The sequence below is a fragment of the Canis aureus genome, chromosome 13 (genome assembly GCF_053574225.1).
Source record: "Canis aureus isolate CA01 chromosome 13, VMU_Caureus_v.1.0, whole genome shotgun sequence".
NCBI classification, from domain to species: domain Eukaryota; kingdom Metazoa; phylum Chordata; class Mammalia; order Carnivora; family Canidae; genus Canis; species Canis aureus.
The window spans coordinates 24,522,957-24,546,268 of NC_135623.1; the positions used below are offsets into that span (position 1 = coordinate 24,522,957).

Sequence of the window (23,312 nt, forward strand, 5' to 3'; positions counted from 1 at the left end):
GTAGGGCGCAGAAGCCACACCTTTGACCCTCCGGTGAGACTGGACAGTGCCCAGTGGCCTTCCCTGCAGACAGCCTCCAAGCCTGTGCCTGGCTCCTGATTCCGGGAGCTTCTGGAGGGAAAGGGACTTGCCTGGAGCCGAGGGTGGACACCTGTCTGTGCCCAGGGAGCTCTAGAACTAGAGAGAGGAAAGCAGAAGGCAAAAAGGAGGTACTTAATACCTTGTCTGCAAGGAGGGGTGAGGTGGGAGGCTGGAGAGGCCGTGGCCCAGCAGGTAGCGGTCCTGGCGCCCAAGAGCCCACCTGTGACCTGGGTCCATCCAGGCCCTTTCCTCCGGGGCCCAACTTTCTGGCTCCACTTCCCCACGACCCTCTACGTACACGTGATGCTCTCTGCGCCCCATTTCCAAGCAGCTCTTCTAGAACTTCGCATCTGTTCGTTGTCGCCCCCCCCCCCCCCCCCCCCGGCGGCGAGGACAGAAGCTCACGGGACCCAACCGCAGGCCCCCAGGCCTTGGGGAACCGCCTCGGAGCCGCCTCAGGCCAGGAGGAGAGGCGGGCGGCGTGGGCGTGGGCGGGGGCCGCGGGGGGGGGACGCCCACGAGGTCCCGGGGCTCGCAGGGGGGGCGCCCCCCGAGGTCCTGGAGCAGCGGGAGGGGGGGCGCCCCCCGAGGTACCGGGCTCACGATATTGCTCCCGCGGGGTCCGAGCTGCGGCCTCGCTCCCCGCCGCCCGAGCGCTCAGCTCCGGGCTCCTCACCGGTCCTCCACCTGCACTAAGCTGCCGGGCGGATGACCCCTGCGTCCTATCGCCCAAGTCAAAGAAAAGGCACAGCCTTCCTGGGACACGCACACTGGTACCCGGCGACTATACTGTGGTCCCTCTCTAGGTGCGCGACTACGGCGGACCCTGCCTCCCTGCGTTTGCACACGTCCGCAGGGGTGCACGAGGACGGCGGGGGGAGCGGGTCCGCGGGGGTGCACGAGGACGGCGCGGGGAGCCCTTCTAACCACGGAAGAAGAAAAAATTCCGAATTTGGAGCCTGCACGCTGCGATGGGTAAGTAACTCAGAGATGGAAAAAAGCCCCCGAGGCTGTGGTAGTGTGGCCGAGCGGTCTAAGGCGCTGGATTTAGGCTCCAGTCTCTTCGGAGGCGTGGGTTCGAATCCCATCACTGCCAGGAGAGCGTTTTAATCTTGCTAGAAATCCCCAACACTGTTCTTTGTTAAAAGGGGAGCTGGTAAAAGACTAAGTACCAAAAGCTATGCAAAATTCCTCTTCCCCATCACAAAGTTCCTACGGGACACGGATTTCTCTATTTGCAAATCAAATCAGCGCTGTTTCCTTCCGGAGATCCTCCCTCTCCTGATCCTCCCTCCCGGGCTTAGTACTGGCGGCGCACCTTCTTCTCGGCTAGGCTTGGCCCTGCTTTTGGGTCCCCTCAATCGAGAAGGTTTTCGGTCTCCCTCTTCTAAAATCCACACTCACACGGATTCATTCTTACGGCGACGCATGGGCATCAGCTGCTCAGAAAGACCTCCCGGAAATTCCCTGCCCGCCCGCCCGCCCCCCACCCCCATCAGCCCGCTGCTGGCACTGGTTATGGGAGTCGCAGCTCTATACTTCGAGAAATAACCTGCACACACCCGATTGGGGTTTTAATTACATTACTTTTCTAACAGAATATGATGAATGAATGTGAAAGCCCACTCTTCCCAGGCTTCCCACTTTCACTCAGGCATCATTGCACCCCGGGTGGCAGGGCAGGTACACAGTTATTCTGAATTTCACCTTGCAGGTGGGTTTGCGATTCCAAAACTCTTCCAGGCTGATTCTTGGCTGACTCCTTGCGCGGGGCCCAGGGGGCTGTGCTGTGAATGGTGTTGGCTTAGCCACTGACCCGCTCCTTTCAAGTGGATCTACTCCTCGCGGAGGCCTTCTCAGTGTCTACCCCACTCAACTATAATTCCCACGCAGGGCCTGATTGAGTGTGGGAGAGAGCAGACCATACACTCCAGGACTCTTGGCGGTTCCTCTGAGAGGGCCTGTTCCATTGCACTTTTCAGCCACTTAGGGCCCCTCTTACCTACATTCGCACACCTGCACTCCAGCAGGCAGCTCCCCTGAAGGTAGAGGATTCCCAACAGTGTCATGAGGAGTGAATGAAATAAATGGAGGAGGGAACCAGGACTCTGCAAGAACCTAAAACTCTTGGGCGTTTTTCATGCCTCCCTTTGTGTCTTCCTTTTTATGACTCGCCCCCTCCTCATTCAAAATCCTCTTCTACCTTCTCCCAGGCCAGGTTCATTTCACTTTGATGACTTCTCTTTGGCATTCCTTTCCTTTTCACCCACCTCTCACCAAGAAATATCTCTGGCACCTATGGCACAAAAGGGACCATGTTTTTTGTTTTTTTTTTTTTCAGAAATTGAGAGATTTCTCTCTTAGCCATGTGCACTGGATACAGAGACAAGGCAGCTGTCTACAAGCCAGTAAGAAGGGCTTGTCCAACACCAAAGCTGTTGGCACCTGGACCTTCCACTTCCCAGTCTCCAGAGCCGTGAGCAACACATTATTGGCTTACGCCACAATGGTATTTTTGTTACAGCAGCCTGACCCAAGACTAGCAGTTCCAGGTTTCCAGCAAAACTGGATAAGGAAACACAGATTCCTATCTATGTGCGTCTTTCCCACCACAAGCCTCCTTGTCATCAACATCCTGTGCTAGTGAGATACGTTTGTACATCATTGTCAACTCAAGTCCATAACTAACATTAGGGCTTACTCTTTGTATTATGCACTTTATGTATAACACGTATAAGTTATGTGCACGGTATAATGCACAACTGTATAATGACTTCGATATCCACCACTACACTCTAGAGCCATACACAATAGTCTCACTGCTCTACAAATTGAGTTTTGCCAGTGCATCTCTCCCTCCCTTTAACCACTCGCAACCACTGATCATTTTACTGTCTCCATCATTTTGCGTTTTCCAGAATATCATAGAGTTGGAATCGTACAGCATGTAGCCTTTTCAGGCGGGCTTTCTTCACTTCGTAACACACATTAAAAGTCTCTCCATATCATTTCATTGCTTGATGTCTCATTTCATCTTAATGCTGAATAAATATTCCATTTGCATCAACGTACACAGTTTATTGTGGTTTTTGTGTGGACATACTTTTCACAGAATACGTTTAGACTTCATTTTGTAAGGTTAAAACCCTTTTTTATTAATGTATACACATGATATATTTGGAAAAAATACATAAAAATATGAATACAAACATCCAAAAATAACTACATTTTGCCATATTTCCTTTTTTCATGTGTAAATGATAAATTTATAGCAGTAGAATAGCATACTTGATCCAAGACTATCTTCTTTTTAAGGTTTCCAATTTATAATGCCCAGGGCCCTCCAGAAAATAGTGACATTCAACAAGAATGTCCTTCTCACGACATCCTGGTCAGTATTAAATATTAATCAACGTTTTCTAATTTGGTGATGAAGCAATATACTCTTGTTTAAATTAGTATTTCTCTCTTATTAATGAAGGAGCAGCTCCATGTGCATATTTAGCCTTTTCGCATTGCTCATCCTCTGTTGTGTATTTATCCTTGCCAAGGTCAGCTTTTCGAACGTATTTCTCCTTAAGCCCTGATTTTTCTAATATACGGTATTCGGGCTTATGAAAAAGTGCAGGTATCTCGTGTTGAGGGGTTGAGGGATGTTACGGCAATGTTTAATCCACGTAAACTGGACCCAAAGAGGAGGAGGTAACAGATTCAAATCTAATAGGAAAGCCCATTAGGTCACATTTCTGAGTAAACTGAACCACGTCTACCGCGTTATCACAAAGAAGGTAAGTGAAATTTAGTTTCTTGGTGGGGGGAAAGCTGCTCTCTGGTTGCCTGAAAATAGAATCCAGGTCATCCGGGTGGGAGAAGAAAGATTTCTGGAAGTCGGGTAGGGGACTAGTTAGTGGGGAGGAGAAAACCATCGGGACTGGGACAAAACGCAAGGCAGCTCCTTCGAGCCGGAATCGAACCAGCGACCTAAGGATGACAGCAGCCGCCTGCCTCTACAGTCCTCCGCTCTACCAGCTGAGCTATCGAAGGGCGCGACGCCAGCGTCCCCGGGGACAGGCCTTTGTGGACGCGGTAACAGCCAGGGAGGGTCCGGCCTCCTCGTGTTCGGGGCTCGGACCAGGACGGAAGCTCCCCGAGTCCCCAGACAGTCTGGTCGATAACAAAGCGAATCCCAGGAGCAGCCGGGGCCGGGACGCGGGCTGGGAGTCGGAGAAAGTGAGCATGCAGGCGGAGCGGAAGCCGGATCGGGCCGCATGGGCCTGGCTTCTGCCCCACTCGGCCTAGATTCACCCCAAAACCCGCTCCAGGGGCGCAGCAGAACCCCGGGGCCGGCTGGCCGCAGCTGGCAGGTTCAGGGACCCCACGCCGCCGGGGGCAAGGCGATCAGTGGGCCTCAGCTGCCCTCCTCTGCAAACGCCAGGTGTGCAAAAACAGAGACTAACGTGGCAGGAAAACAAGCATCCCACCTCAGGCTCCAGCGAGATTTGAACTCGCGACCCCTGGTTTACAAGACCAGTGCTCTAACCCCTGAGCTATAGAGCCGACCCACGAGCGGATTTTTGCCGTTCAATCCCTTGTTTTAAAGCCTGCGGCCCCGCGGCTTCAGCATCTAGAGGAGCCTTAGACCACGAAGGGGCGGGAGGTGGTTGGGAAGGAAGCACCTTCCGGCAGGGGCGCGTCCACCCGCACGGCCCGCACGGGGGGAGCCCGGCGACCGCGGGGAGCGGCCGGGGGCTTCACGGGGCCCGGAGGGCACGGGGGTCCCGGGGGTCCCGGGGGGGCACGGAGGGCATGGGGGGGCACGGGGGGCCCGGGGGGGCACGGAGGGCACGGGGGGCACGGGGGGCACGGGAGGCACGCGCGGCCACCTCCCCGCCCGCCTGCGCCTCCTGGACGGCGGCGGGGTCGCCTCGGGTCCGGGGTGTCCGGCGGGCGCGGCGGGAGCACAGCGCAGCCCCACGGCTGTCGGCCCCGCCGGGCCGCACCCAGGCCTCCGCCTCCCGAGCCCGACCGCGCCCTCGGGGCGCCCGACGCCCGCGCCCAGAGCTCGCGGCCCAGGGGAGGAGGGAGACCGCGGAGCGCGGGCCCGGCTGTGACAGGGCGAGACGGGGCGAGAGGGGGCGGGGCGGGGCGGGGCGGGGCGGGACGGGGCGTGACCGGGGCTGAGACGGGGGCGAGACGGGGCGAGAGGGGGAGGGACGGGGCGGGACGGGGGCGGGGGGGACGAGACGGGGCGAGAGGGGGCGAGAAGGGGCGTGACCGGGGCGAGACAGGGCGAGACAGGGCGAGACCGGGGCCGACCGACCGTGATCGGGGCGTGACTGGCCGTGACCGGGCGAGACGGGGCGTGACCGGGGCGTGACCGGGACGAGCCGAGGCAAGACGGGGCGTGACCGGGGCGTGACCGGGGCGTGACCGGGGCTGAGACGGGCCGTGACCGGCCGTGGCCTCCGTGGGGCGTGCGCTGCCGCGCGCTGAGCCCGTGAGCGCCCCCCCGCCCGCCGCGGGGCCGGACTCCGTGTGCTTCCGACGCCGGCGCGCGCAGGAGGCCGCGGGGTCTGCAGGCGACGGCTGGGCTCGCCCCGGAGCGGCCGCGGCTCCTGGAAGGCTGAGCATCTGAGCATCACGGGCGAGGGACACCCACCTGCAGGGCTGGCTCGTTGGTCTAGTGGTATGATTCTCGCTTTGGGTGCGAGAGGTCCCGGGTTCAAATCCCGGACGAGCCCCAGCTGCGGTTTCGGTTTTTTTCTCCCCTCCCCCCTTGGAGCCAAAGGACGGCGGCACCGCCCAAGCCCTTGAGCGACCCAAGGACAAGGAGGACGCGGCCGCGAGCGGGGGGCGTGGTGAGGCCGGGCCGCCCCCTTCGGCTCCCGCAGGCTCCTCGGTCAGGACCAGCTTGCTTCGGCCGCTCGGGCTGTTCTTAGCAGGCCCTTCGCGGGGAGGATGGGGGGGACGAGTGCCCCCCTCGCCAGGGCGCGTCCCACGGGCCACAGCGACGCCCGGAGGCGCGCCAGGGTCGCAGGGCCGGGCCCTTGTCCTCCGCTGGGGCCAGCTCCAGCCCGCGCCAGAGCCCCAGGCTTTGCTCCCGGACACTCCCCCACCCCCCGCCCTGCAGTCGCAGGTGGCGGCCTGGGGACCCTGGGACTCAAAGGGCACAGACACCCGTCCCAGCCGAAGGGCCTTCAGTGCAGCTTTCCCCAGACCCGGTACAACGCGGGGAGAGTCGTCTTGGCCCTTCAGCGAGGATGCAGCGGACCCTCCAGGCTCTGGGCTCGCTCACCTGGAGCCCCGCGAGCTGCAGAGGGGGCGCCCCAAACCTGCGGCCCGGCCACTGCGCTCTGGAGAGGGGTCCAAACCTGGAGCCGCTGGGACCAACCGCCGGCCTTGGCGCTCGCTCCCCTTCCAAAGCCGCTGGCCCAGGGGAGCCCTGGACTGGATTTCCGACACACTCGGGCATATTTGTCCGCCCCGAGGTCCCCTTCTTGGAGGGGCATGAGGCCAGGCAAGAATAAAGAGTCTTGTGATCCGTGGTGGGAGGTTGGGGAAAGAGAGTGCAGTCGGCCCTGACTTGCAGTTCGATGTCCTCAGAAACGCGGGGGACCTAGCCTGCACTGGGAGGTGCACCGTAGGAAGCTGGGTGCAAAGTCCTGGGGTTAAGCAGAAAGATTGAAATGGAAGAAAGGAATTTTAAGAATTGAAAACCTAGTAATTGTAAATTTGGTGGCAGGTGGTAGCTACACGTGCGGTGAACATAAGGTGTGGAGTTCCTGAACCGCCAGTTGTACACCTGAAACTAATGGCACATTGTGCGTCGACTGCAGTTTAAAAAAATAAATAAATAAATAAAAATAAAACAAAGCCACAAGGCGTTGGTTAACATTGGTTTGGATGAGAATGCACAGGGAAGAGCAAATGCAAAGCATTTAAGGACAGGCCCTGGTGATGACCCGGGTAAAAAGCTGAGAATGGCATCCGGTGAGGGGGGGACCTGGAGGAAGCCCCGGCAGGCCCTCACTCCCACAGCCACTTGGCTCCCCCTGCGGCTGTGCACCGCTTTACCAGCATTTACAGCAGAAAGGTGGGGGAGACAGACGGGGAGCTGGGTGGGTTGAAGAAGGAGGGAAAGTGTGAGCATGAGGACTAAGAGTTCCTTGCAGGGGCTTGGGAGTAGTTCACGATTGTTTAGTGGGTCCTTTCTTTCCCTGCTCTCAACCCTGGGCAAAGGTTCCTAGGGTTGTCAGGGACTCTTAGGGGTTTTTAGAGCAGGTGAAGGGGGCACCATTGCTCCTCCTATTACCACGGCGAGGACAGGAATCCCGGCTGGGCTTCCAAGCAAGACAGGAGGAACCTGAACAAAGGCCTGGAGGCGCAGATTAGAGGAGACTAGCTCGCAGCCTGAGGAGGGAGGTGAAAGAAGGGAAGTCGGTTCTGAAAAGCAGAAAGAGATTTAAGATGATCTTGGGTGGGAGACAGATGTAGGTTTCAGAACCCAAATAATAGTTATATTATCTGAAGTTCTTAAGGGTCTAAGCCGGCTTTTTATTGTCTATCTGTTGACCCTTAACAGTCCTAGTCGTGAGACACCTGGGTGGCTTAGTGGTTGGGCATCTGCCTTTGGCTCAGGGCGTGGGCCTGGAGACCCGGAGAAGCTTGCTTCTCCCTCTGCCTGTGTCTCTCATAAATAAATGAAATATTTTTTTAAAAAAGAGTCCTGGTTGCTTATTTTTTTTTGTAGTATAACAGCTTTTTAAGTAATGTTGATTGTGTGAGCTGATGTGGGCCTCTAGTACTCTACTCTGTTATCAACATGACACCCCCTGCCTTGAATCCTGCAAAAGAGTCCCCTGCAAATCACCAGTGAACATGGCTATTTGATATTTATTCAGCCTTTATGTCACTTGTCCCTTCAAAAAACAATGTGATGAGATTTTGCTGTGTTCTGAATTACCAAGTACTCTTCTTATCAGCAAGAAGACAAACTCAGGTAGGACCCAGTCTCTGTCTTCAAGGCACTTTTTCAAAATAATGGGGAAACAGAGAAAATGGTGCCAGTTGCCAGAGAAAGTATATCATTTAGGATTCATAGTGGAACCAGTATAAGTGGATGAAGACTAACATGCAGTATAGGAATTATTGATACAATTCACCCACTTACAATGTACAGGCAAGTGGTGGGTTTTTTTGAAGATTTTATTTATTTATTCATGAAAGACACACACAGAGAGGCAGAAACATAGACAGAGGGAGAAGCAGGCTCCCTGCAGGCTCCCTCTCTCCCTGCAGAGAGCCCAAAGCAAGACTTGATCCCAGGACCCCGAGGATCACCACCTGGGCCAAAGGCAGATGCTCAACCACTGAGCCACCCAGATGCTCCCAGGTAAAATTTTTTTTTTTTTTTTAAGAATATTTGCAGTTGAACCACCACCACAATCAATTTTACAGCATTTTTATCACTCCAAAAATAGTTCTTGTACCCCAATAAAAGTCACTCCTCATTTCCTCCCATTCCTCTCCTGCAGCCCTGGGCAATTACTAATCAATCTACTTTCTCTGTATATAGATTTTCCTATTCTGGATATTTCGTGTATGTGGGATCATACTATACATCATCTTTTGTGACTGGCTTTTTTCACTTAGTATTATGTTTTTAAGGTTCATCCATGTTGTAGCATTCATCAGCACTTCATTCCTTTTTGTCAAGTAATATTCTGTTGTATGGATATTTGTCCATTCATCAGTTGATGGCACTTGAGTTGTTTCTACTTTTTGGCCTTCTAATGCTGCATGAATATGTATACAAGTTTTTGTGTGGACACAAATGGTTTCGTTTCTCTTGGATCTATAACTAGAAGTTGAATTGATGAGTTATGTGTAATACTGTGTTTAAGCTTTTGAGGAACCCCCAGCTTGTCTTCTGGCTTATACACCAGGGGTGTATAAGTGTTCCATTTCTTCACGTTTTCATCAATACTTATTAATGTCATTCCTGTTATAGCCATCTTAGCGAGTATGTGGTTTCATTTGATTTCTCTGATGACTAATGATGTCGAGTCTCATGTGTTTACTGACTTTGTGTAATTTTGTATGCCTCTTCAGACCCTTTGCCCATTTTTAATTGTTCTTTGTGTTTTTGATAATAGATGTCTTTATATATTCTAGATAGAAGTCTTTTTTCAGATATATAATTTGCAAATACCTCCTGCCAATCTGTGACAACATCTTTTCCATGGTCTTTGAAGCACAAAAATCTTAAATTTTTATGAAATTCCCTGGATGTGCTTTTATTTTGGAATTGTGCACTTGTGTTCAAGATAGCTTTATCTAAGGGAGTCTTGTACTATTTCTTGTGACTCTCTTGAGAGAAGTTATATTCATTCTGCCCTGAGAATATTAAGAGAATAATGCTTGGGATCCCTGGGTGGCGCAGCGGTTTGGCGCCTGCCTTTGGCCCAGGGCGCGATCCTGGAGACCCGGGATCGAATCCCACATCGGGCTCCCGGTGCATGGAGCCTGCTTCTCCCTCTGCCTGTGTCTCTGCCTCTCTCTCTCTCTGTGTGACTATCATAAATAAATAAAAAAAATTAAAAAAAAAAAAAAAAAAAAAAAAAGAATAATGCTTATATTAATGTATTACCTTGCAGTTTCCCAGGTGACATAAAAGTTTTAATGTTTTTTCATAATATTTGTTTTTTATTGTTTCTTTTTTAATCTTAATATAGTTGTATTATATCAGTTTCATGTGTACAATATGGCGATTCAACAATTCTGTACATCACCCGGTGCTCATCAAGGTGCCCTCCTTAATCCCCATCACCTATTTCACCTATACCCACCACCTCCTCTCTGGTAACCCCAGATGGCACAAATTTTTAGTATGATGGCAGAGCTTCAGTTTAGAATTCTCAAAGATGACTCTTTCCTAGAAGCAGACAAATTCGTTGATTGCTGCAAGGGAAATTGTTTTTCACTGTTTCACTGCAAATAAGCGCTCAAGCTGTATGTGAGAGGTTCAGTTTCACATAGTCCCTAGAGTAGGCCTATCGTGGGAATGAGGACTAACACTCCAGCTGCTGGCTGCTTGAGTTTAGCATCTGTCTCAGGGCAGTGGCTATCGTCTGCTCATGAGTCTGTAATTCATTCAACAAATAATTCATGGGCACAGTCTGTGGACCGGGCTCTGTTATAAGTGTTAGAAATACATTCTTATTTTCAGCTTCCTCTTAATTTGTGAGTTCTAGGAATAGCTTTACAATTAGCTAATATTTAACAGCTTTATTGAAGAGGGTGCACCAGCAAAACAAAATAAAGTAGCTGGAAATGTGGAGAGAAAACCAGGCAAGTGCAGTCCCAGAGGAACCAAAGAACAAAACTATTTTAAGTAAGAGTCGAAGATCGGTTGTGTGAAGTGCTTCTGACATTAAGATGAAGAAAAAATTCCTTATGGAATAGATGGTTTAATGTGCTTTATTGTTAAAACTTAGGGGTTATTATAAATTGTTATAGGAATTCCTCTCCTAGGCCAGCATCTGGGATTGGCTTCAGATTTTTAGGTTCTGTGAAAGTAGGGAGTTTGTAAGGCAATCATAGTTCATCTGCTCTCGGGGCAGCACATCTAGATCACTCCAAAAGACTTCTTTTTCCCTTTCAAACCGCTGGTCATTCCTTTCATTCCTTTAGTTTCCATTCAGAAATACTTTGGGGATTGAAATATTTAGTGTGTGTTTGTGTGTATTATTAATAGAATTAGATGAAAGCATTACTATTTCCAGTGCCCACTGAAGCTTTATGGCTGTCTCTTTGCATGCTAATCGCTCGGCTTGCCAATTTTGCAACCCTATGTTGAGGTTGATGTGCTGTCCATATTTGTGTATATAAAAGAAATCCTCACTTCCTTTCAAATATCTGGTGAGGAACATAAAATGTACCACAAAGTCTGGTTCCTGGTAGGTACAACAAGAGTTGGCATTCAGAATTCTTTGATATTAAAGGTTCTAGTCCCAGTCCAATTTTACTAAAAACAAAATGAAATTGAACACAACAGATATGAGAATGTAAAAAGTGGGCAAATGAAAGGGACACAACCCAGTGAAAAATGACTGATGTCTTTAGTTCATCTTTGTAATACAGTGCAAATTAGAAAATCACATTAAATGCTACTATTCATGAACTTTCTCTTGGGTCTGCTTTTGCAAAGACACCTGGGGTTACTGTGGAGACGTGAGTAAGTCACTTACTCAATTTGCTTTACCTCATTTCCACCTGACAGTAAATGCAATGTTTGCATACAATGTTTTGTGAAGTGTATGCAAAAATACACAATCTATCTCTTTTATTTTTATTTATTTTTAAGATTATAAGGACAATTTTCTTAAGATTATTGATTTCCATAAACAACTGAAAGACTCTAATGAGAACTTTAATCTGTTTTTAACTTTTGGCAAAGGTCACAAATAGATCTCTCTAAGAATTGGATTAAAACTGTGGATCCTCTTCCCAGACAAATGCATTTAAGTCAAACACATAAAATTTGCATACTAGTGGGGCTTATAAATTTTCTTTTTTTTTTCTTCTAATTTATTTAAATTCTAGTTAGGCAACAGATTTTTTTTTTAAAGATTTTATTTATTTATTCATGAGAGACACAGAGAGAGGCAGAGACACAGACAGAGGAAGAAGCAGGCTCCATACGGGGAGCCCGACATGGGACTCAATCCTGGGAGTCGATCCTGGGACTCGATCCTGGGACTCGATCCTGGGACTCGATCCTGGGACTCCAGTACCACATCCTGGGCCAAAGGCAGGTGCTAAATCGCTGAGCCACCCAGGGATCCCCAGCAACAGATTTTCTGAAGCCCATCCTTAGATTCCCTGGTAACCATGGACCCTTAGGTTAAGATCTCACAGGTTGGAGGGTTTTATGATGTAATTGATTATGTATATCAATAATAAATGGATTTATTTATAAGATAGAATCAAGGAATTTTGCTTGAAAAAGAAGGGCAGGCTTGATGACTTTGGGGTTCTTTCATGGTTCCAGAATTTGGTCATTTGGTGATGTCCATGACAACCATAGGAAAGAGAGCGACAACAGAGAAGACTTGGACTCACAACTGGTTATTACACTCCCTTCACTTTCACTTCACTGTCTTCTTACTGAAATTCTTAGTGAGTAGAAGATTCCCCCAAAAGCCTACTCCCATCTTCCTGAACATATCCTTCAAAGCTTCCTTGACTCGCTCATTGCGTAAGGCATAGATGAATGGATTCAGCAGCGGTGTCACAAACGTTGTTACCACTGTCACTGCCCAGTTGGTATTCACAGAGCCACTCTGTGATGGTCGCACATAGAGAAAAATGGCACTTCCATAGAAGAGGGTCACCACCATCAAGTGAGAGGTACAGGTAGAGAAGGCCTTCTGACGGCCGGAAACAGAGGGAATGCGCAGGACAGCCAGAGCTATGTGGCCATAGGACACAGCAGTAATCATCAGCGAGGATATGATGACCAGAGAGGCCAGCACGAAGTCTGTTTCCTCCAGCTTCTTGGTGTTGGTGCATGCCAGGCGGAGCAGAGGGCCACTGTCACAGAAGAAATGCTGCACCACAGTGTGCTGTTCACAGAAGGGAAGTAAGGCCACAGCCACCGTGGGGCCAAGCACAGGGACAAGTCCCCCCATCCAGCAGGCCAAGGCCACCCGAGAGCACACAGCACCATTCATGAGCAAGGGGTAGTGCAGAGGGTGACAGATGGCCAGGTAGCGATCCACAGACATGACGGCCAACAGCAGGAACTCAGAGGCCCCAAGAAAGAAGTAGAAATAGAATTGAGTAATGCATGCAGCAAAGGAGATGGTGTGTTGCCTGGAAAGGAAATTGCTCAGCATCTTGGGAATGATGACGGAAGTGAGCAAGATCTCGAGGCAGGACAGGTTGCCCAGGAAGAAGTACATGGGGGTCTGCAGGCGAGCATCCGCTCCCACCACCCCAACAATCAGCACGTTGCCTGTTAGAGTCAGCAGGTAGACAAGAAGGAAGACAGAGAACACTTCTGCTTTTGTGTTGTTGAGATTTGGGAAGCCTGCCAAGATGAACTCGGTCACACCGCTGCTCTGGTTCTCGCCAGGAGCCATTCTCTTTCTCACCTGCGCGACAGCACCAACATGTGCTGGGGGGGATGCATCTTCTCCAGAACAATGCTGAAACTTATTTTATTGTGATACGGCACACGTATCCCCGCTTCTCCAGTCGGTAGAGATCTGAAGAACCTGAGGCCTACACCTAATTACTTCTAAAGCTGCAGAAGATTTTCCAGCAAGGGTATCTAACACTTAGGTATGGAAAGGCCAGGAGCCTCCATCCTCAGATCTTAAATGGCAATGACTCACATTTATAATAATGATATCATTGACCATCTGAGCTGGACAAAAAGATCAAAAAAATAATTTCGTGAAGAATATGATTCCCATTCCACCAGGATCAGGACTTGAGCCAGACTGCATAGCTTTGAATTCCAGCATCTCTATTTTCTAGCCAAGTAGCCTTGGGAAAATTATTTAAGAACCACTCCTGTGCTCCTCAGTTGTGAAATGCCATGAGAAGCAAGTGAAATAAGAGTGTAAAGCATTCAAGAGTTTCTAGCACTTAGGTGACAAATGCTGTGGAGAGAAAGCCCTGTAAGTTTGGGCACCAGACTCTAGACTTGGCTTGCCATTTCCTTGGAAGATGATCAATGCATCCAGCTCATTTGTCCTTCACCTGCTCAGCTGTGGATTGAGTCATAGGAATCTAGGTCATTAGTACATCTATTTTATAAAATTACCTTTTTCATGGAGAATTTCCCCCAGCAACCTAAGAGACTAACTGAACTCAGCTTGTCATAAAATGCTTGCCTATCTAAAGCAAGTTATGGCATATTCAAAAGGTAGAACAGGGCTAAACTACACTGAATCACTCAGTCAGGGATCCACATTTATTTATTTAGTGTCAACTTTAATCTAAGTAATCAGGGGAATATTAGGATGAGTTTCTTTTCTTTTTTTTTTTTAAGATTTATTTATATAGAGACAGAGAGTGTGCACACTTCTGGGCAGGGGGAGGGGCAGAAGGTGAGGGAGAGAAGCAGACTCCCTGCTGAGCGCAGAGCCAGACTTGGGGATCTATCTCAGGACCCTGAGATCATGACCTGTGATCATGATCTGAGCCGGAATCAAGAGTCAGATCTTTAACCCACTGAGTCACGCAGGCGCGCCTAGGATGAGTCTCTTATGCTCTTTCAGTCCATAACATCGATCCAAAGCCCTTTCACAAACTTGGGTTCCATTAGGTGACTTGCCAAAGACAGAATTAGGAATTCCAGGTAATGACTCATGAAATCAGAAATGAAGTCCTTCCCATTTGATTCAAATCCTTCCAGTTTTGAAGATCACCACCAGTTATAAGAATCAAATCAATGATAGTCTGAAACCTGGTTTTAAAAATGCCTCAGTTACTAGAATACGATCACCTTTAGCCATGCAAAGCATGAGATTAGAGCATGAGAACTAGGCTCCAGTTCTCAGCCTTGTGTTCTCTCGCACACTCTGACAGTCTTTGTTCCCAGCAAACAGTAACCTCTTTACTTACAATGTCTGTAGGAGACATTTTTGGACCTTTGTCTAGGATAAAGCAATTCCGTGGTCTTTCTCCCTAGGGATTCCATTCAGAAGCTCGTCTCCCTCCAGCTCCTATAGAAATTACCTTACTGTCAATAAAATCATCCAATTCTTCTGTATTGGTTATGTATTGGGCGCCAGGTATACTCGGCGATTCAGAAATAGAGGAGACGTTGTCACTACCTCATGTAGCTCACTGTCTAATGAGAAGGACAGAGAAGGTAATATGGGTCACAGATGGAATGTCACAGGTAAGAATAGGGCCTAAGGAGGCTGTGGGAAAAGAGCCAAACTGAGATTTAGAGAGATGAGGGGCATTCTGGAGAAGGGTGAGGCCTAAAATAGATGCTAAAAAAAATGGGTATGGATTCCATAGGAGAGAAAAGAGGTTTTGTGATGGAAAAGAGTAGCATGTAACACAGTACATTTGGGCTGAAGCATGAAATACAAGGTGTGGAGTGGAGTGAGATAGAACTAGTCACCTCGAAGGGGGCTCTTCTGGCTCTCTGTGAAAGTATTTACACTGAACTGAGCCTAACTATATCTTAAGTGAGAAGATGAATCCCAACCTCAAATATGGAAGGAATCCCTCCTACCTACCCTTGAACGTCCTTGTTGTTCCACGAGGGTGGGGATCACCTTCTAAGAATTCTCTTTCCCTTTTTATGACTCAACGGTCTGCTCCACCCTGGTCCTTTTCATGCCCTGTAGTGTGAGGCTAACAAGAGCCTGGAGTTCCTAAGGGTGGCAAAGCACTTGGGAAAGCAGGCAGCAATTGGGTAATCTGCTTCTTCTCTTGTGCTTTTCTCATGGGTAGAATTGTTCCTCTACCTTGTGAACAAAGGGGCTTTCTGATCCTGAGGTGACTGCATCCCACTGCTCCTCTTAGGGCCGCGTGAAGCTCAGCCATCGCGCCCACCTTTCCCTTCCTGTAGAAAGAGCGTCTTGTGCAATGTGATCACGGCCTTAGGCTTGACTAGGGACACTCCAAGCGAAGGACAATGGCCTGAGAATAACATGGGGTTGGAGTGCAAAGGGTGAATATGGAGAGGTTAAACCATTTATCTATGAAAGGACTTACTGCACTTACCTATAGTTGCTTTCACCTCTAATAGCTGAGAAATGTTCCATTTAAAGCCAGGTCTTCACGGCTTTGCTGATGAGTGTACCTACAAACTGTCAGTTTTCCTCCCTAAATCCAAGCATTAGCCCAAGTGCAGAGAAGGAAGAGGCTGAAGAAGTTATTGGTTTCTAACCAATCCCTCCATCGTTGGGTAGGATCCTTCATGCATAACTTCAGTTTCCAATGGAGATTCCCCCAAATGCGGATTGATTAATCTAGACATCAGGAGCCTGGCTGGCGGCAGTGCCTGCTAGAGAAGAGAGACACAACACTGAGGTAAAATCATGAGAGAGAAAGAGAAAATAATTCCTGAAAGACTCAAGGGAGATTTGCAATTCAATGGAAATTTCCCAGACTCCATCTCTGATAAATCTGAAAGAGGCTGACCCTTCATTCAACAAGGATGCCTGGGAATGTTTTTGCCTCCATCTGCTAACCCCCCACCCCAAGCCCAGCAGCCCCAAAAGTCCTGGGGCAATACAGTAGGAATGAGAAAAAGGATGGAGTTTGACCAACCGCGGAGGGCCATAGTCATCATCCAACACTCTTCGGCATGGCACTCAAGGGAAATGTTTATTCCCCAGGTAACACAAGCATTGTGTCTTCTCCCTGTGGACCTAAAATGATAACTGGGAATCCCTAACCTGGCTTCTGGGTTGGCAAGTGATAGGAGCCCCCAAGGTATGATAAGATAGGGAAAGGCTCCCTGAGTCACCTCTAGCTTCTGCTTCTTCCAGCTTGGACTTTATCCTCCAGTTGTAGCATACACTGTACCACAAACCCAAATATTGCTTAGAATTCTGGACCATTGTTCACATTTTTTCATCTGTGTCTACTCTATGCCCCTAACTCCTATTCATACTCTAGTGCATATCACGTTTTCTGAGAATCTTCCCCTACCAACCCCCCTCAATCCCACCACTCTGCCCACACTCCAACCTGAACTGGGGCACCTTCGGCTGACTTCAATCTCAATACTTAACCCGTTGTATTATACCTCTGCTTTCCCATCCATGTCCGCTCCAGGCTCTGAACTTCTAAGGCAAGAATTGTATTTTGATATCTGTATTTCCAGCACCAAGCATAGTGCCTGGCACACATTAGGTGCTTAATAAATGGTATATAAACTAAACTCCTCTGAACCCCCAACTTGAGAAGCAGCTGCTTTTGTGAGGTGAATACCAGTTAAACGATGGGAGGAAGAGTACATAGATCTCCCTGGGACTTAGTATGGCTAAGTCCATCCTTCTGTACCTACTCCTTTTTAGAGAAAACAAAATACCTGAATGGAAGCACGGATGAGGCATAAGGAGTGTCATCACTTTGCATTTTGAGGGCAGAGTAGGAGCAGACACTAGAAGAATTGGCTGAGCTAAGCCAAACAAAACCAAACTAGAAACTGAAGCTCTTGTTTGTTATCTATAAGAGGGAGAGGTCTCAGCAAAAAGAGAGACCCATGAAGTCTGAGAGCTAGTAAAGCACACTTAAACTATATGTGTTTTAAAATTCTGTTTAGGGGCACGCGGGTAGCTAGTCAGTTAAGTGTCCCACTCTTGATTCCTGCTCAGGTCATGATCTCAGGGCTGTGAAATCAAGGCTCGTGTCAGGCTCCTCACTGGGCATTGATTCTCTCCCTCCCACTGCCTCTCCTCGCTTCTCTCTCTCTCTCAAATAAATAAACAAATAAATTCCGATTGACTTGTAACAATTAAAAGTACAGCAGAAAGAAACGAGATCAAAGTCAGGTAATTTTTAAGCGTTACATAGCTATTGATCCAGCTGACAACAGTGTTGGTATTCAGCTTGCAATACTTTCAAATTGGATGGCTCAGTTGGTTGAGTGTCTGCCTTCAGCTCAGGTTGTGATCCTGGCTGGGGTCTTGGGATGGAGCCCCGAGCTGGGGTCCCTGCTGAGCAGAGAGCCTGCGTCTCCCTCTCCCTCTGCTGCTCCTCCTACTTGTATACTATCTCTCTGTCAAATAAATAAATAAATAGAGTCTTAAAACAATACTTTCGAACTGACTTGATCATAAGAATATCTTAGTTTTTGCATGAAATACAGCATTTGAGAAGAAAATTTTTAAAGAATAAAACATGCTCGTATGACTCAAAAAATATAAAAATGCATAGATTAAAAAGTCCTTGGTGTGCCCCTCCCCATCCACCTTACATCTCTTCCCTTATTACTTTCATTATTTTATTGTGCATCCTTTCAGTGTGTTTGTGTATATAAGCAAATATCTTTTTTTTTTTTATAAGCAAATATCTTAATGCTTATTTACCTGTGACTTTCTTATGCTGTTCTGCACCTTGTTTCTTGTTTTAAGATACCCTGGAGAACTTTCCTTGTCTGTACATAGAAGGCGGAAAGAAAATGCTTAAACTAAGGAGACTATTAGCTCGACAAACGTGTTAAATGAATGTATTGCAACATTCCTGAATTATATTTCTGCTTTATTTTTTTTTAATTTTTTTTTATTTATTTATGATAGTCACAGAGAGAGAGAGAGAGAGGCAGAGACACAGGCAGAGGGAGAAGCAGGCTCCATGCACCGGGAGCCCGACGTGGGATTCGATCCTGGGTCTCCAGGATCCCGCCCTGGGCCAAAGGCAGGCGTCAAACCGCTGCACCACCCAGGGATCCCCTATATTTCTGCTTTAATCATTGTTTGATATCTCTTGATTAGTTTTCCTCATCAGTAGAAGTCCTACTATAGTAGAAATTGTATCAAAAAATTTAATTATCTTTTATAAATAAAAATAAGTTATAACAAACTTCCAGTTATAAAATAATTAAGACATGGGTATATGATGTTAGCAAGGTGTCTATAGTTAATAACACTGTATTGCATATTTGAAAGTTTCTAAAAGAATAGATCTTGAGGGTGCCTGGGTGCTCAGTCAGTTACGCATCTACCTTTGGCTCAGGTTATGATCCCAATGTCCTGGCATGAAGCCTAATATTGGGCTCCTTGCTCAGCATGGAGTTTGCTTGTTCCTCTCCCTCTGCCCCTTCCCCTGCTCATGCTCTCTCTCTCTCAAATAAATAAATAAAATCTTTTTTAAAAAAAGAATAGTTCTTGAAAGTCTGCATCACAAGAAAAAATTTTTGTAATATGTGTGGTGACATGTTAACTAGACTTATTGTAGTGATCTTTTGGAAATACATACTAATATCAAATCATTATTGATTTGACTGAAACTCATATAATGTTACGTGTCAAAAATAATAAGTTATAACAAAATGATATATCTGGGATTTGCTTCAAAATAAAGTGATTGGGGGACACCTGGGTGGCTCAGTGGTTGAGCATCTGCCTTCCGCTCAGGGCATGATCCCAGGTTTCAGGATAGAGTCCTGCATCGGGCTCCCCGAGAGGGGCCTGCTTCTCCTTCTGCCTATGTCTCTGCCTCTGTCTGTGTGTCTCTCATGAATAAACAAATAAAATCTTTGTAAAAAATTAAAGCTATTGGGAGTATAGATATAATTATCTTGGCCATGAGTTGGTAATTCATGGAACTGTGCACTGGTTTACAATGTGCATGAATTACACTGTGGTTCATTATATTATTCTATTTTTAGTATGTTTGAAATTTTTCGGGATCCCTGGGTGGCGCAGCGGTTTGGCGCCTGCCTTTGGCCCAGGGCGCGATCCTGGAGACCCGGGATCGAATCCCACGTCGGGCTCCCGGTGCATGGAGCCTGCTTCTCCTTCTGCCTATGTCTCTGCCTCTCTCTCTCTCTCTCTCTCTGTGACTATCATAAATAAATAAATAAAAAAAAAAGAAAATTTTCATAATAAAAAAGGCTCAGAAATATGACAATTAAGTCCCTATTTTAAGAAAATTCTATTTTTTAAAGAAATTAGTTAAAAATTAATGAATGTCAGAAATACTTCATCTTAAAGATAGCAACTCTAATTCCGTAGAATTAGCCAACTAGCCACTGGGGAATCTTAAATACCTTATGGGCTACTCAGAGCCAGAAAATGTAAAACTATAATGAACTACCAATTCCAAGAGGAATTCAAGTCTCTCCTCTCTCAGCAACACCCTGTTTTCTGATCCAAAAATAATGCAGAAACACACACACATTCACACAGAATCACACAGTTCAGAATGGGGAGATTGGATTAGAATAGCACACTGACTACAGAAACCTTTTTCACTATGACAAATTCTTTAAAATGAAATAAAACTTATATTTTCTCTTCCTCCTTTTCTTGCCTTTTCATTTTTTAAAAGGATAACTACATGACAACACAGAAAAACAAGGCAGAGGGCCATTACCAAATCTTTACATAAAAGAAATTTCTAGGAGAAAAAAAGTCAGATAATTGAATTTAAAAGAACAGAGAAATACAATGTAAATCTAAATACAAACGGGAGATATCTATAGTCCTTAATCAATACATTTTAAATGATACCCAAATATCACCTGGCTTTGAATATAGCCACAATGGAAAGAGAAGGATAAAACAGGACAAGTGACCTTAGAGGAAACAGGTACTTAAAAACAGAAAAGAAAATAATCTTTAATTTTTCAAATTTGTATTAATATTGTAATTTAAATTTTCATAACTCAAGAACAAGTTGTTATAAAAATTAGATTCTAAGAAGCAAGGGTTTCTTGGGTGGCTCAGTGGTTGAGCATCTGGTTTTGGCTCAGATCATGATCCCGGAGTCCTGGGATCCAGTCCTACATTAGGGCTCCCTGAGGGGAGCCTCTCCCTCTGCCTGTGTGTGTCTCTGCCTCTCTCTCTGTGTCTCTCATGGATAAATAAATTAAATTTTTTTAAAAAAAGAAGCAAAGGTTTCTTTCACTAATAATGAAATTATCCAAATTCACATAATGTAGACATATATCAATTATAAAAGGGATTTGGCTGAAGACCATTTTCTAGAATATAGAACTAGGATAAAATATGAGAGAAATGTTAAGTGACATAAAGGTAGATAAATATCTATTAAATAAGAATACAGGGCACAGGGGCACCTAGGTGGGTCAGTCAGTTAAGCATCCAATTCTTGATCTTGGGATTGTAATGCTCAGTGCTCAGCCAGGAGTCAGCTTGAGATTCTCTCCCTCTCCCTCTTTCTTTTCTTCTGTTCTTCCTCCTACTTGCAAGTGTGCTCACTCTCTCTCTCTGGAATAAATAAATAAGTCTTAAAAAAAAGAATAGAGGGTGCAGAAGTAGACTCACATATACAGGGCCACTTGATTTTCAATAAGAGAAAAGGATTCAGTGCAAAAAGTATAGTCTTTTCAACAAATGTTGCAGAAATATTTATCCATATATATATGTGTGTAAATGGACTTTGGTCTACACCTTAAACCATATACAAAAGTTAAGCAAAATGGATCACAGACTTAAATGTAAAACTCAAAAATTTTAAACTTCTAAAAATAGAGTAGAAGAATCTGTGACTTTGATTTATTCAGATTTCTTAGAAATGATCAATGCTTAGCCCATAAAAGAAAAAATGATAAACTGAACTATATCAAAATTTGAAGTTTTCTTTCTTAAAAGGAGCTTCTAATATAATGAATAAATAAGCCATGGGCTGAGGAAAATATATTGAAATCATATACTAATAAAGGACATGTATCTAGACTCTACTTTAAGAGCTCTTAAAACTCATTAATAAGAAAACCAACAACTAATTTTTTAAATGGAAAAAATATTTGAGCAGTTCTACAATAATAGTCAAGGATTTCAACACCCCACTCTCAAAAATGGATAAATCGCCAGGTTAAAGATAAACAAGGAAATAGATGTCGGCCTTGTAAACCAACTGGACTTAGCAGACATATATAGAAAACTCTGCCCAACAAGTACACATGGAACATTCCCTAAAATAGACCATACGTTGGTCTATAAAACTCATCACCATAAATCAAAGTCTTTAAATCATATAGAGTGTCTTTGTTTTTTACTACAATGAGTAAAACTACAAATTAGTAACAGAAGGAAATATGAGAAATTCACAAATATGTGTAAATTAAACAACACACTCTTAAGCAACCACTTGGCCAAATTAGCTACCACAAGGGAAATTAGGAAATACTTTGAGATAAATGAAAACAACATCACAACATACCAAAACTCATGGGATGCAGCAAAAACAATGCGCAGAAGGAAATTTAGAATTGTAAATGCCTACATGAAAAAAGATCTTTTTAAAAAAGATTTTATTTATTCATGAAAGACACAGAGAGAGGCAGAGACACAGGCAGAGAGAGAAGCAGGTTCCCTATGGAGGACCCTGATGTGGGACTCAATCCCAGGACCCCAGGGTCACGCCCTGAGCTGAAGGCAGATGCTCAACCACTGAGCCACCCAAGTATCACTTAAAAAGATCTTAAATCAGGGCAGCCTTGGTGGCTTAGCAGTTTAACACTGCCTTCAGCCCAGGGCCTGATCCTGGAGACCTGGGATCGAGTCCCACATTGGGCTCCCTGCATGGAGTCTGCTTCTCCCTCTGCTTCTCTCTCTCTCTCTCTCTCTCTCTGTGTGTGTCTCTGATAAATAAATAAATAAATCTTTTAAAAAAGATCTTAAATTAATAACATAACCTTCAACCTTTAGGTAGAAGAAAAAAGTTCAAGAAGAAAAGGTTTAAGAAAAAATAGAGCAAACTAAACACAAAGTAAGCAGATAGAGGGAAATAATAAAGATTAGTGTGGAGACAAGTGGAGACAATAAAAACAAGAATGGAAAAATAATAGAATCAACAAAATCAAAAGTTGGTTTTTGAAAAGATGAACAAAGTTGGCAAATCTTTAGCTTCCTGGCAAAGAAAAAAGAAAGAAAACTCAAACTACTAAAATCAGAAATTAAGGTGGACACAGTGCTACCAATCTTATAGAAATTAAAAGATTATAAGAGAATAAAATGAACAATCCTACGCCAACAAACTAACCTAGATAATCTAGATTAGATAGCCTAAAATGGACAAATTTCTAGAGACACATGACCTATCAAAACTTACTCAAAACTTTCCCAGAAAGAGGGATCCCTGGGTGGCGCAGCGGTTTGGCGCCTGCCTTTGGCCCAGGGCGCAATCCTGGAGATCTGGGATCGAATCCCACATCGGGCTCCCGGTGCATGGAGCCTGCTTCTCCCTCTGCGTCTCTCTCTCTCTCTCTCTCTCTCTGTGACTATCATAAATAAATAAAAATTAAAAAAAAAAAAACTTTCCCAGAAAGAAATAGAAAATCTGGGGGTACCTGGGAGGCCCAGTGGTTGAGCATCTGCCTTTGGCTCAAGTTGTGATCCCGAGGTCCTTGGAACAAGTCCCGCATCAGGCTCTCTGCAGGGAGCCTGCTTCTCCCTCTCTGTGTCTCTGCCTCTGTGTGTGTCTCTCATGAATAAATAAAATCTTTAAAAAAAAAACTAGAAAACCTGAACAGATCTATAGCAAAGAAAAAGATGGAACCA

At 46.2% G+C, this 23,312-nt stretch overlaps 1 protein-coding gene, 1 long non-coding RNA gene and 4 other non-coding genes across 6 annotated transcripts; 2 read left to right on the forward strand and 4 right to left on the reverse strand.

Annotated features, from left to right (window-relative positions):
• The first annotated feature begins 1,095 nt into the window (after positions 1 to 1,095).
• On the forward strand, positions 1,096 to 1,177 carry TRNAL-UAG (transfer RNA leucine (anticodon UAG)). Its single transcript has one exon. It is a non-coding gene; the product is annotated as a tRNA-Leu (tRNA).
• Positions 1,178 to 4,034: 2,857 nt separating this feature from the next.
• On the reverse strand, positions 4,035 to 4,125 carry TRNAY-GUA (transfer RNA tyrosine (anticodon GUA)). Its single transcript is given in 2 exon segments — positions 4,035 to 4,070; positions 4,089 to 4,125. It is a non-coding gene; the product is annotated as a tRNA-Tyr (tRNA).
• A 440-nt stretch (positions 4,126 to 4,565) lies between these two features.
• On the reverse strand, positions 4,566 to 4,638 carry TRNAT-UGU (transfer RNA threonine (anticodon UGU)). Its single transcript has one exon. It is a non-coding gene; the product is annotated as a tRNA-Thr (tRNA).
• Positions 4,639 to 5,750: 1,112 nt separating this feature from the next.
• On the forward strand, positions 5,751 to 5,822 carry TRNAP-UGG (transfer RNA proline (anticodon UGG)). The gene has a single exon. It is a non-coding gene; the product is annotated as a tRNA-Pro (tRNA).
• A 5,920-nt stretch (positions 5,823 to 11,742) lies between these two features.
• Positions 11,743 to 13,287, reverse strand: OR6S1 (olfactory receptor family 6 subfamily S member 1). Its single transcript, XM_077844392.1, has one exon. The coding sequence runs from the start codon at positions 13,224 to 13,226 to the stop codon at positions 12,231 to 12,233; it is 996 nt and encodes a 331-aa protein (XP_077700518.1). The 5' UTR covers positions 13,227 to 13,287; the 3' UTR covers positions 11,743 to 12,230.
• Positions 13,288 to 14,172: 885 nt separating this feature from the next.
• LOC144281583 (uncharacterized) lies at positions 14,173 to 21,013 on the reverse strand. The gene is made up of 4 exons (XR_013350028.1): positions 20,867 to 21,013; positions 18,153 to 18,220; positions 15,838 to 16,120; positions 14,173 to 14,947 (listed from the first exon to the last, which is right to left on the reverse strand). It is a non-coding gene; the product is annotated as an uncharacterized LOC144281583 (long non-coding RNA).
• Positions 21,014 to 23,312: the final 2,299 nt, after the last annotated feature.

Excerpts from the sequence above, each read along its gene's own strand:
- OR6S1 (XM_077844392.1), bottom strand. The coding sequence starts at position 13,226 with ATGGCTCCTGGCGAGAACCAGAGCAGCGGTGTGACCGAGTTCATCTTG.